Genomic DNA, 12,795 nt, shown 5'->3' on the forward strand with positions numbered 1-12,795 from the left:
CAGGCCTGAAATCTTTTTTGCTGTAGAATGCGTTAGTCGAGGCCTGTCCACACTGTCCATGCTTGTCTCCAGGCAGCTCTGGCCTTGGAGGGGCTGCCAGTCTGCACTCCTCAGGGGTTAGCCATATTGACTCCTCCCCATCTCCTTGAATGGGACTTTTGTGCTCTTGCTGCCCTCTACTGCCCTCCACCTGGGACACCTTCCCTTCCTCCCATCCCACCCTGCCCCCAATCCTTCCTGGTCTCCAGGCTTGGTTCCATAGCGCTCCTTGGTCGCAGCCTTCCTTCACACCATCACCTGCTTCACTTCCTCACTCCCTCCCTTGGCATCGTCTCCTTGCTGGGAAGTTAGGACCTGTGGTGGCAAAATAATGGCCCCCAAAGACATGTCCACACCCTGAACCCCAGAACCTGTGAATGTGACCTTACGTGGGAAAGAAGCTTTTGCAGACGTGGTTAAGTCAAGGATCTTGAGATGGCTCATGCCTCGGTGAGTGTCTTTCTCTGATCTCTCTACCCAGGAGAACTCCATTTGTCCTCCAAGAGCTGGTTCAGATTTCAGAAGCTGTCCCTAACAAGTCTTGTGAACAATCCACTGCCTGCTTTGCTTGCCCCACAATTGTGACTACCCAGCAAATGACACCTTGTAGAGGAGCTCTCTGGTTGCTGGTGGGGGGTCTGTTAATCATTTCCCACTAGCTCTGTAAAGGGTCTGCAGCCACACACACACCCTACTGCAGGGCCCTGGTTTATGCGTCCATTATCAGCCCCAGCAGGCCTGCAGTCTTCGAGGTGAGGACCTGGGTTTAATTCTCCTCTAATCCCCAGGATGTAGGAGGTACCCAGAGTCTGTGGGTGGTACAAACAGTTAATGTGCTCAGCTGCTAACCAAAAAGTTGTGAAGGAGGCTGTCCACCCAGAGGTGCCTTGGAAAAAAGACCTGAAGATCTACTTCTGAGAAATGAGCCATTGAAAACCCTATGGAGCACAGTTCTACTCTGACACACATGGGATAGCCATGAGTTGAAATCAACTCGACAGTAACTGGTTTATAGTAGGTATACAGCAAATGTTTGCTTGTTTGTTTGTTGAACAAATGCCCACCCTCTGGACTTTTGAGAAGAGCGAGTGAGCTGAGGGGAGGGGAGTCCGTACATAAATCTGCGTTTCCCATTTCTGAAGCCATTCACACCTGAGAAAGCCAGAAGCACCCAGACTATTTCCCCATTTTACAAATGTGGCTTAGGGACCCAAGATGGCACCACCGGTAGGGGCCGAGGTGGGGCTTAAAACCAAAGTTGTATTTATTTTTGCTTAGACTTCAAATCCTGTGCCGTTTCCATTGTGAACTATGGACCGACATGCAGGGTCATTGCTATGTTGTCCCTGGGTGAATCCTGGACCCTGCTTTGTACGTTTCCCTCTCATTGGTCTCTGGAGCAGAGTCGGGTCCCTGCCTGGAAGCACTTCGATGTAAAGTTGATTCAACCCAAAATGAACTCTCAGCAGCAATGCTTTTAGCTGGCATTGGGGCTTCGAGGTAGATGCAGTGTGGACTGGGAGGCATGGGCCGGGATTGTTCATTATGATCCACATCGCCTGGAGAAGCACACGCAGGGCGGCATCACAGGCCCCGAGGAGAGGACTCACCTTCTGGGTCTACACTGGACAGGTCATTTTACCTCGCTGGACCTCAACTTCCCCATCTGTACGTTGGGGATAACAATTCCTAGCCTGTGTTCTTCAAGGACGGGTTTTGAGGATTAGAGAAGACGGTGACTACATTTTTTAAAAACTCTAAAGGACAATGTGAAGCTGAGGAAGTTTGGCACACACTTGTCCTCCTTGTAACTTTGGTGTCCTGATGCTCTGCCCACCCCTGCCCAGCCCCAGTCAGTTCCCATTCTTGTTGTTGTTAGGTGCCGTCTAGTTGGTTCCGACTCATAACGACCCCATGTACAACAGAACAAAACACTGCCCGGTCCTGGGCCATCCTCACAATCATTGCTATGCTTGAGCCCATTGTTGCAGCCACTGTGTCAATCCATCTTGTTGAGGATCTTCCTCTTTTTCATTGACCCTCTACTTTACCAAGCACGACATCCTTCTCCAGGGACTGATCCGTCCTGACAACATGTTGAAAGTACGTGAGACGTAGTCTCGCCATCCTCGCTTCTAAGGAACATTCTGGTTTTTGGTTTGGGTTGCTGGTGCGGAAGCCTCCTAGGTGTGCGCTGTGAGTCACCAGTGGTCCTCATGCTTCAAGGAGGAATTTAGCACTGCAAAGTCCAGCGTGGCCCTCTGGAAGGGTGTGGAGCGAGGTGCTGAGCTTTAGCAGAACAATTAGAGGCAGCTTTACCACTTGCTCCTGTGTGAACTTGAGCAAGTCAATTAACCTGTCTGAGCCTCAGTTTCCTTGTCCGTGCAATGGGCATATATGGGCATAGCAGTTATACTCGGCAGGTATTACAGTGCTTCTATGAGGGTTAAATGAGACTGTGTTTGGAAAGCACTGCCCAGGGCATAGAAGGCTCATAGAAGGAGCTCATGAGCACAAGAAACATAACCAATTGCTGTCACGTTAACTCCGACTCATGGTGACCTCATATGTGTCAGAGTAGAACTGTGCTCCTTAGGTTTTTCGGTGGCTGATTTTTTGGAAGTAGATCACCAGACCTTTCTTCTGAGGCATCTCTGGGTAGACTCTAACCTCCAAACTTTTGGTTAGCAGCCAAGCACATTAACTCTTTGTACCACCCAGGGTACGACCCATGGGAAACAGGTTGCTGTGTGCCATCAAGTCAATTCTGACACATAGAGGTCCCATGTGACAGAGTAGCACTGCCCCATAGGGTTTTCTAGGCTGTAACCTTTACGGGAGCAGATCACCAGATCTTTCTTCTCAGGTGTCACAAGTGGCTAGCAGCTGAGCACTTAACCATTGTGCCACCAGGGCTCCTTATGAGAAACATAGTCCTTTACATTCACTTCCTGCTTTGGCATCTTAGTACAAGCTGTATCTTTATCTCATTGGAACCTCATGCCAAATCAACAGGTAGGTTTTATTATCCATGATGAGGCAGCTGAGGCTCAGAAAGGTTTGGTGACTTCTCCAAGGTCATACAGCTGGTAAGTGGCAGAACCTGACCTTGAATCCAGATCCTCTGACTTCAAGTCTGACACTCTTGCCTTGCCATCATCCTAAGTGGGTATGATGTTCATATCATTAATGGAATTTGTGGGGGTCAGAGGTATCTGAGCTGAGGAAACTTAAGAGAACATGAGATTTGTTGGGGAAACAGTTGAAACCTTTTGCTAGTAGACTGAATCATATGAAATTATTGCTATTTGACCATTTTTTACCTAAGTCATGACAATTCCACGTGACTACTTGAGGTAGACATTCATCCTCAGAGCCTGGCCTGGAGTGGAGGTTACTGGATTTGCATGGGATGGACAGTAAGTTCCACAGGATAAACACACTTCTGTGGGCCCAGCAAGGAGTAGACTCCTCCAGGCAAGGCACACTGCAAGGCTCCTGGCTCTGTAGCCCTTCAGCAGGGCCTTGGGGGCTGAGAAGGTGCAGGTGGCCCTTACTGGAAAGGGCAGTCCCCGGACAGCCTCCAGTGCTGGCACCCAAGCTGTGGTTGCCTCTGAAGACCACGGTGATGGGCATGGAGCAGGAACAAGGCACAGGTTGCAATGTGGCCCCGTTAGAGCTTAGCTAAAGGGAGGGCAGGGAGCAGGTAGGGGGAGTCAGCCAGGCTGCCATGCTTCCCTGCCCAGTGACTGAGGAGGGCATGGAGAATGACTCTCCAGAGCCATCCAAGGCATCTTGGGCACATGGCTAGGGAGGAGAAGACATAGGGTAAGTGTGGTAGTAGACTTGGGAGGTGCTGTCGACCTGGGTGAGCTTGATGAGGTGATAAAGACCAAGACCCAGGGAACCTCTCTGCCTGGGGAGAACGGACCTGCTTCTAAGAGGAAATGTATTTGGGAATTCCTGGGGTGGAGACAGGAGTCCTTGGGTGGTGCTTGGCTGTTAACTGAAAGGTTGGTTGTTCAAAACCACCCAGAGCCCTCAGTAGAAAGGTCTGTTGATCTACTTCCAAAAGGTCACAGCCATTGAAAACACCATGGAGCACAGTCCTACTTTGACACACACAGGGTCACCATGAGTTGGAATCGACTCAACAGCAACTGGTTTGGGTTTTTGATTTGGGGCAGAGATGGGAATAACAGGGAAGACAACATGTGTACCCTGTCCAGCCCCATGGAGAAAGACCTACAGGAGAAATCTCCAGGCGCCATCTGCGGGAAAGTCCTTGTGAGATGCAGGGGCGCAAGCATTGCTCAGGTGACAAAGCAGGATGAACTGGAGACATGGCCTTCTCCCTACTGTTGCCAGAGACACAGCAGCTCAGTGCGCCCATGTGGGCTGACGGCTCTGGAAGCAAAGGCAGGAAGAGGGCAGCCTCGTGGTCGGCACTGGCAGCTCTGGCAGGGCTGAGGGCTCTCACGTGGTGGAGCAGTGAGCGTTGGAAGGGAGGCTAACAGGAGAACATGGTGGGTGCTTGGTGGAAACTGGGGACAGTGTGTTCTCTCTGAAGACATACTCAGAGTCACCCTGGGTGAGTCCCAGACGTGACTGGCAAGCCTGGAACTTCTGCATAAGCAGGCTGAGGCAAGAGCCTATAAGATGTGGATTTCGGCCAACATTTCATCTTTTAATTCCTGTGCCTAGCGCAGTGCCTGGCACACAGTAAGTTGTCAATAAATATTAATTAAATGAATAATTAAAGAACCCCGTGACCTTGATTCCACACATTCCCTTAGGGTGTAAAGGGAAACTCCGAGAATGGGATGAAGAGATGGGCAAGACCACACTCAAACTTGGCCAGGTCAGCGCACACTTTATTGCTCACCAAGGTAGGAGACCTGGCCTGGGAGTGGGGGGTTGAGCCTGAGAGGCAGTTATTTTTGTAAGGGGTTCACCACCTTCCCCACGAAGAGGGAGCTCTTGGTGTTCTCATCATAGATGATAACAAGGAAGGGGCTGTTGAATTTGATCGTGGGGGGCATTGACATGGGGATGGCTTCCAAAAAGGAGGCCCCAGCAGCCTCTGTCCCTTTCTCGTCGATGGTCAGCACAGCCTTATGCATCGCCTGGAGGGGACAAAGCACAGAGGCCTGCTGTCAGTGGGGGAGGCCTAGTAGGCTGCGCCACCCCTACCCAGCCCTGGAGCAGGGCCACCTGTGAGGGACAGCTCCCGGGGACGCAAGGGCAGGCTCTTGCCACGGAGACCTTCGGGGAGCTTGGTCTTGTTAACGTTTCCTCAACTGAAAGCAACAATGGCAATAAACAAACCAGCAGAATCCAGGCTGGGTGTCTGCATGGGAGTATTTCCATCAAAGAATTAACTGCAGTATTCACAACCAGATCAGCATGGTGTGGTGGAAAGAATACAATTTTCCATCATAAGGATCAGGATTCAAATCCCACTTTCCACCGGTTATATCACTGCATGGAGTTTGCTTAGCTTCTTGAAGCCTGGGTTCTAAATAGGAAAGTCACAGCTGTCTGATAGGGCCACTGTGATGACTCTTGTAAAGAGCTTAACACGGTTAGGCTCCCAATACGTGGATGTGTGCCATACGTGTGTGCGTGTGTGTGTGACTGTGCGCATGAGTCTGTGTGTGCCTATGTATGTGTGCGTGTGTCAGTGTACGCCTGTGTGTGCATGTGCATGTGTAGCTGTGTGTGTGTGTGTGTGTGTGTGTGTGCATGCAGGTGTGTGAGTGTGAGTCTGCATGCATGTGTGTACATATGTGTGCACACACGTGCCTGTGTGTGCATTTATGTGTGTGCCTGTGTGTATTTGTGTGTGTGCATGCATGCGTGTGCATGCATACGTGTATGTGTGTGCATGTGTGTGTATGTGAATGAGGGACAAAATTTAAATCTTTAGTCTGGCAACTGTGGGGCTTCATCAGTTGGCCACAGCATATGCACCTGACCCACCTCACCACCTCCCCTGTCCTCTCCCCTCCCCAGGGACTGGTTCCTTCCCTGCCCCTCAACACCAGGCTCGGGCCTCTCTGCGCCTGGACCGTCCTTGCCCTCTCCGGTTCTCTGCTCTGTTCCATGTTCACCCAGGCCTTTCTCTTCTTTCTCAGGGCCTCTCCCTGATTCCACCTATCAAACTCACCTCTCCCTTCCTGACCTGCACCTCTTGACCTCGTGGGACACAACCCCCAACTTCAGGATGTGGAAGCTTACCTGGCACTGTCTCTCTGCCTCACATGTCTATCTGGTTTCTGCCATTAGGTTTTTAACTCTTTGGGGCAAGAACTTTGATGGTGATCTTCAAAGTGCCTCATACAAAACCAGGCATTCAGTACACTGTCAATAACTGAACTGTGGTCGTTTCTTTGATGACCTTTTATCTACCTGAATAAACTGCCTTTTTTAGCTGCAACCATCTGCTAACTTTGTCTTGGTGATTTGCTAAATAGCTCCAAATGCCACAGGACCCTGGGGCTGGAAAGTCTTTGGAAATCACCGAGCCTAAGCCTCTCTTTGTACATATGGGTAAGCTGAGTCACAAAGAAGGAAAGGTGAGACAGACGGTCAGCAACAACCTCAGTCAAGGACACTGAAGTGCCAGAAGCACTTGACTGCATTCCAGTTTAGTGAATGCAGTTGGATTCCTCAGAGGATCTTGTTTGTGCTTCTTCTGCCCTTCCCACAGCCCCTTGCCTGAGCTGTGGCCCCCATAAACATTTTAACCAACAGACAAAGGGACATGGTCATCTCATGGGGTGGTCTCACCTTAGACAGCTTCAGGGGTCCATTCTCAGTGATCCCAGAGAGGTCGGCCCCATCACTGAAGACCTTGGTGATGCCCAGTTTGCCCAGGAGGTTTCTCAGATCGTAGGTTCCAGAAATGGACAGTTTGGGAAAAGACAAAATGGCGGACCTGGAGGCGGTTCAGAGCATATTAAGGCCTGGGCTCAGCTCCACCACAGTGTAGAGTGTTTTGTTGTTGTTTTCCCCGCTTGGCACCCTGTCCTCCTGCCCGCCCCAAGGATGGGGAGTCAGCCTTGGTTTATTCTGCTTTTTAGCTTCCACTACACATGGAATCAGAGAATGCTAGCATTCAAAGGGGTCGCCTTGTGCTGACAAATCTCTCTCAAATGCCACCTTGTCTGAGAAGCCCCTCCAGGCAAAGTCAGTGTGTCCTTTGCTAAGTGCGTCTCAGTCTCCGCCACAGTGGCTTGGTCTCCCCACCAGACTGGGAGCCTCCCATGGGCCTCAGTTTCCAGTGGGCCACTCAGGACATGTGGTGGCAGGAGCTGAGTGACATTTGTCCAGAGAAGGAGAGATGAGTGATTGTGTGAGGCTGGATGGCTCAATTGCTCAAGGCTCCTTTACCATGGGGAAAGAACGAGGCCTGAGAAGGGGTCCACACGAGCGAGTGGACTGCCCCTCAAGGCTCAATGCACTCCGTGTTCTCTTGGGGTGCAGGGACGAGAGTGGGGCTGTGGTGGGGATTAACACACTTTAAGACATTAAAACTTCTATGCATATTTTAACCTGATACTTCCGTTGTTCCATAATGTAAATAATAAAATAGTTCAGTAGAACACGGGTATATTATTGAATAAGTAAATACACACTTACTTGGGGTACATGTTCAAGTATATGTTTCCTACTGGGATGCCCATCAAACCACTCTGATCTAGTTGCAGAGGAACATACAACATTCTGCAAACATGCCCTGAACTTCATGACTTCTGGGCCTTTGCTTTTGCCATGCCTTCTCCAAGCAGGCTCTTCCCCTGTCTGCCCATTGACGTTCTATCCTTTAACTCCAAACTACATTGCCACTGTGGCCAGGAAGGCTTTCTGTGGTCTTGGTTCTCCCATAGCACCATGTGGTGTCTCTGTCCTTGCACTGGGTGCTGGATATCATGCTAAGGATGATGCCCCAGAGGACAGGACCTTGGTCCCTTTCACAGTGCCCAGATGGTACTGACGGAACTGAGCTCAGGGATCCATCTGCAGGCAGAAAGACATCCACAGCAGTTGTGGCCCCACTCTCCCCAACCCTCTGGCTGGTCCTGAGGTGGCTCAGCCCCTAGGTGGAGACTCACCGTGTGCGTCTTTCTCCCAGCCACTGGGAAAGGAGTATCTTCGTGAGTCTGTCCTCCAGCTGCTGCATCTTCCCCGGCTTGGGCAGGATGAAGATGGCTGTGGCATTGCCCACATAGTCCATGAGCAGCACCCAGCTGGACAGCTTCTCGTGGTAGTGGAGGTCATACATGCCCAGGCGATTCATCATGGGCACTGTGACCGTGGTTTCGTCATCCACGTGGAAGTCCCCATCCTGGGTTTGCTCCACCTCGAAGGGCTTCTTCCATTTGCCTGGAGACAGAGGAAGTGAACTTCAGCCAGGGCTGGGGCCAAGGTTTACATCACAGTGGTGGACTCAAGGCTCAAGGCAAACTCTGAACCACCTGGTAAGATACCTTTCTCTGACCCTCAGTGTCTTCATCTGTAAAAATGGGGCCAAAACAAAATCCATCCAGGCTACTGCAAGGGCTTTTGTGAGGATAGTCTGAGGCTAGAGAGGGATCCCAAATGGCCATCTCGGAGGCTTGGAAGCACCAACGTGGTTGGACAGAGGCTACAGCTTTATCCTGCAACTGGCTGTGCAGAATAAGCATTCTTACTTGAACTTTGTTTATCTGAGGGTGGCTTGGGGGAAGATGACTGAAAATTATTGGGAGAGGTCTGAAGCTCCCCAAGCCATACCTTGGCACCGCCTTGCCTTGTAAATGGGCAGTTCGGTCAGCATTCAAGGTAAGTATTCTCGTAATTACTCAGAAGGCCTTTTCCTGGACCAACACAGGAAATGCAGGTGCCTGGGCAGCCTTCTCCTTTACTAGACCAGGACAGCATCACCACCATGGCAAGTCAGAGTAGGGATGTACCTTGGGGATCATGGAGCCCACCTTTCTCACTGGACAGGAGGAGAAGAGTGAGACCAGAGGGAGGACCAAGCCTGTTTAAGGTCACACTGCAGAGCTGGGACCTCAGCTGTGCTGGCCCCCGCCCCAGGTCTGCAGCGCACCAGTCTGCCTCCAGAGGAAGGGAGTGGACCCAGTGAAGCAAGCAACCCCTTGCCTAGAACTCAGCCTCCGCATCCCAGTTGATTTCCATGGGACACCCCAGCCAATTGCCATGTGACAATTTAAACACTGGCTTGGAATGCTCTCTGAGGCCTGCAAGTTCCCAGCATTTTAAATACTCAGAGGCAGGAAGACAGGCTCAGATAAGACATTAGCTGAGCACCTACTATGTGTTGGGCACACTCCTGTGTGCTTGCTAACCTTTTGAAACCAAAAACTAGTTGCTGTTGAGTCAATTCCAACTCATGGAGACCCCATATATATCAGAGAAGAACTGTGCTCCATAGGGTTTCCAATGGCTGATTTTTTGAAAGTAGACCATCAGGCCTTTCTTCCGAGGTACCTCTGGGTAGATTTGAACCTCCAACCTTTTGGTTAGCAGCCAAGTGCGTTAACTGTTTCCACCACCCAGGGACTCTCTAACTTGTTTAGCCCTTACAACCACTTGACAGCAAGAGTTTTATTATTTACATATTATAGATGGGAAACTAGAACCTCAGACAGGTAAAGTGATTTATCCATGATCACACAGCTCATAAGTGGTAGAACCAGGATTTGAACCCAGGTCTTTCTGACTCCAAAGCTGATACTCCTTTTATTACACCAGAGGTCTCCAAAGTATATTCCATGAAACACTATTCCCTTCAGATATTCTAAAAATTTTTCTGACAATGTGTTTTGAGAAATATTACACAATCTCCCTCGATCCCTGGTAGAGATTTATAACGTACATCAGGACATTAAGGCTCTGAAAAGTCCTATAGAGAAGAAGATGATTTGACTCTGTTTAACCCAGCATTCCCCAAACTTATTTGACCATGGAAGGATTCTTACTGGTTGCAGGTGGAAAATGTAAGGACACGTGCTGAGATAGACTGACATGCCCCACACTGCACCGCCAAGGGAAGTTTAAGAACTGAGTGTTGGAGAATACTTTTGGATGCTTCCGTGGGAACCAGTTCAGGCTGGTTGTGCAACTTACCTTTAAAGAAAATGTAATTCACCAGAGCAAGAACTGTGTTTTCGTCAAGCTCTTTGACCAAATCCACAATTTTTCCTTGGGTTCCCTTCTCCACGTAATCATTGATCTGTTTCTTGGCTGCTTCGTTGTCCCTGAAGTTGATGGAGAAGGCTTCTGAGTAATACAGCTTCTTGGCGTCCTCCAAAAACTTATCCACTAGCTTCAGACTCTCGTTGATGAACAGCGCGTTGCCAGTGGTCAGCTGGAGCTGGCTGTCTGGCTGGTTGAGGGTGTGGAGCAGGTGTTGGAAACCTACATGGATCTCGGCCTCGGATGTCTTGGTGAGGTTGAACTTCAGGCCCTCCAGGATCTGGTTGTGGGTGTCAGACTTGGCCCCAGTGGAAAGCAGCGCAAAGGCCACGGCGATGCTCACTGGGGAGAGGAAGATGTTGGTGGTGTTGGACTGATGGGCCACCTCGCGGTACAGGCTGAAGGCGAAGTTGGCCAGATTTGGGGAGACCTTGTAGCAGGCTGGATGCTGGTGCTTGTCATGATCCTCCTTGGATGATTCCGTTTCTTGGGCAGGGTCTCCCTTGGGTCTCTTGGCCAGGGAGCCAGGGACCAGGCAGCACAGACCTGCCAGCAAGAGGAGGCCCCAAGAGATGGAGGACGGCATTGTCCTGCAAGAGAGGGAAGGGGGCACCGAGCCCAGAGTCAGGCTAAACAATGGCTTCCACCAGCCACTGACCAGTGCCATGTAGTAGTAAGCACAGTTTATTAAATGTCAACTGTGTGCCAGGCTGTGCTGAGCATTTTCCTACATCATCGTCATCAAACGAACAAGAAAAATAGCAAAAAGGGACATAGGGCTTACCAAATGCCAAGTTCTGTTCTAACCACTTTATACGTAGTCACTCATCTAAGCCTTCCGAAAATACTGTGAGGGAGGTAATATTACTATTCCCAATTTACAGATGAAGAAACCAAGGCCCAGACAGGTGAAGCTACCTGTCCAGGGTCATAGAGCAAGTAAAGTAGCAGGAGCAGAACCCAAGCAATCTAGGTCCAGAGCCCATGTTCTTGACTCCTCCGATGACATCTTGCAGTGACCCTGAGCAGTAAGCCACAGCCCCCATTTTACAGAGGAAGGAAGGAGGCTCAGGAAGCAGAAGGGACTGGCCCTCGAATACCCAGGAAGTGGGCCAGGCCAGGATCCGAGATGACTTTGAGCTGGGACAGCCCTTGGAGGGCTTCCACCCAACCCCATTCTTTAATGGATGGGTTCCTGGCTGCAACTCCACACATTTCACAGACCAGCTACAGACCTGACTTTAAGGACCACTTGATCTGGCATTTGGTTCTTCTCTGAGTCCTACAATGCTTCAGACCTGGGCAATTCAGGCCAAAATAGGACAAGAGACAGTGCCCATCCTTGGGTCTTGGGTCTGAGGTGTGTCTTGTCATCCCCATTTTATGTGATGTGAAACGTAAGGCTCAGTGAGGTTAGGTAACTTACTCAAGGCCAACAGCTAGTCAAGCAGAGCTGGGCCAGACAGGCCTCTGTGCTTTTGGCCCAGTGCTCTGGTGATAGCTAAGGTGTCTGCGTGTATCAATGGCCTCCTCGTGTAGAACACAAGTCACCGAAGGTGGGGCTGGGGGCTTCTTCTAAGGGCTGGGCAGCTAGGGCAGGGCTTCTCACTTGGGCCCTGTGGACATTTGGGGCCAGGAGTTCTTTGTTGTGGGGGCGGTCCTGTGCATTGCAGGGTGTTTAGCAGCACTGCTGGCCCCCACCCACTAGATGTCAGTAGTACACCCCCCTCCAGTTGTGACAATCCAAAATGCGTAAAAAACCAGTTGCTATCGAGTCAATTCCGACCCATGGCGATCCCACATATGTCAGAGTAGCATTGTGTTCTGTAGGATTTTCAATGGCTGTGACCTTTTGGAAGTGAATCACCAAGCCTTTCTTCCGAGGCACCTCTGGGTGGACTCGAACTGCTAATCTCCAGACACTGTAAAATCACTCTCCTATGGTGCCCCTTGCAGGAGGTGCTCAGCACACTGTCCCCTAGGAAGCCCCCACCCCCTGCCAGGAGAGAAGCTTGTCTCATTTCAGAGTGGGTTTGGGTCAAGAAAGACCCAACCGAATTTGTCTCCTTAGGGCCAAACTGTCCTTGGAAGCCAGTCAGAGAGGGATGTCCCTTCTCTCCTGGGGTGGCGGGCCCTGGCCTGGGTCCCCAGGATTCTGTCTCGGTGTGTTGTGTCAGGCTTTCAGGAAACCCCAGCAAATCTCCTCCCACCACCTGAAGCTTCCTGACATCCTACTCCGTGTGGCCAGGGGACAGTGTCCACTGAACACTCACACAGACCAGAGAAGCCTTTCCTGAGAGAGGGGGCTGCTCTCACAGTGGGCCTGCGGTCTAGCCGCATGAACAAGCCGAGGTTCCTGCAGCCAGCTCACCTGCCTATTCTGAGCACTGTCCCAGACTGTGCAAAGCATGGACAGGGATCGGAGGTGCGTGCTTGCCAGGAAGTTGCACGTGTGCATGTGCTTGTGTGCATGCGTGCGTGCGTGCATGCGTGCGTGTGTGTGTGTGTGTGTGTGTGTGTGTGTGTGGTGGAGCCGGGGGTAGGTGGGTG

At 50.9% G+C, this 12,795-nt stretch overlaps 1 protein-coding gene across 1 annotated transcript in view; it reads right to left on the bottom strand.

Moving 5' to 3' along the window:
• Nucleotides 1-4,973: 4,973 nt before the first annotated feature.
• Nucleotides 4,974-12,795, bottom strand: part of SERPINA1 (serpin family A member 1) — a 14,230-nt gene continuing 6,408 nt past the window's right edge. Inside the window, exons 2-5 of the mRNA XM_004376696.2 lie at nucleotides 10,177-10,835; nucleotides 8,157-8,427; nucleotides 6,832-6,979; nucleotides 4,974-5,165 (exon numbers count right to left, since the gene is read on the bottom strand). Of these exons, the coding sequence (XP_004376753.1) occupies nucleotides 4,974-5,165; nucleotides 6,832-6,979; nucleotides 8,157-8,427; nucleotides 10,177-10,831 (1,266 nt within the window). The 5' untranslated portion in view covers nucleotides 10,832-10,835. The remainder of the gene's footprint in view (nucleotides 5,166-6,831; nucleotides 6,980-8,156; nucleotides 8,428-10,176; nucleotides 10,836-12,795) is intronic.

The sequence above is a fragment of the Trichechus manatus genome, unplaced genomic scaffold (assembly GCF_000243295.1).
Source record: "Trichechus manatus latirostris isolate Lorelei unplaced genomic scaffold, TriManLat1.0 scaffold00045, whole genome shotgun sequence".
In the NCBI taxonomy this organism is placed as follows: Eukaryota; Metazoa; Chordata; class Mammalia; order Sirenia; family Trichechidae; genus Trichechus; species Trichechus manatus.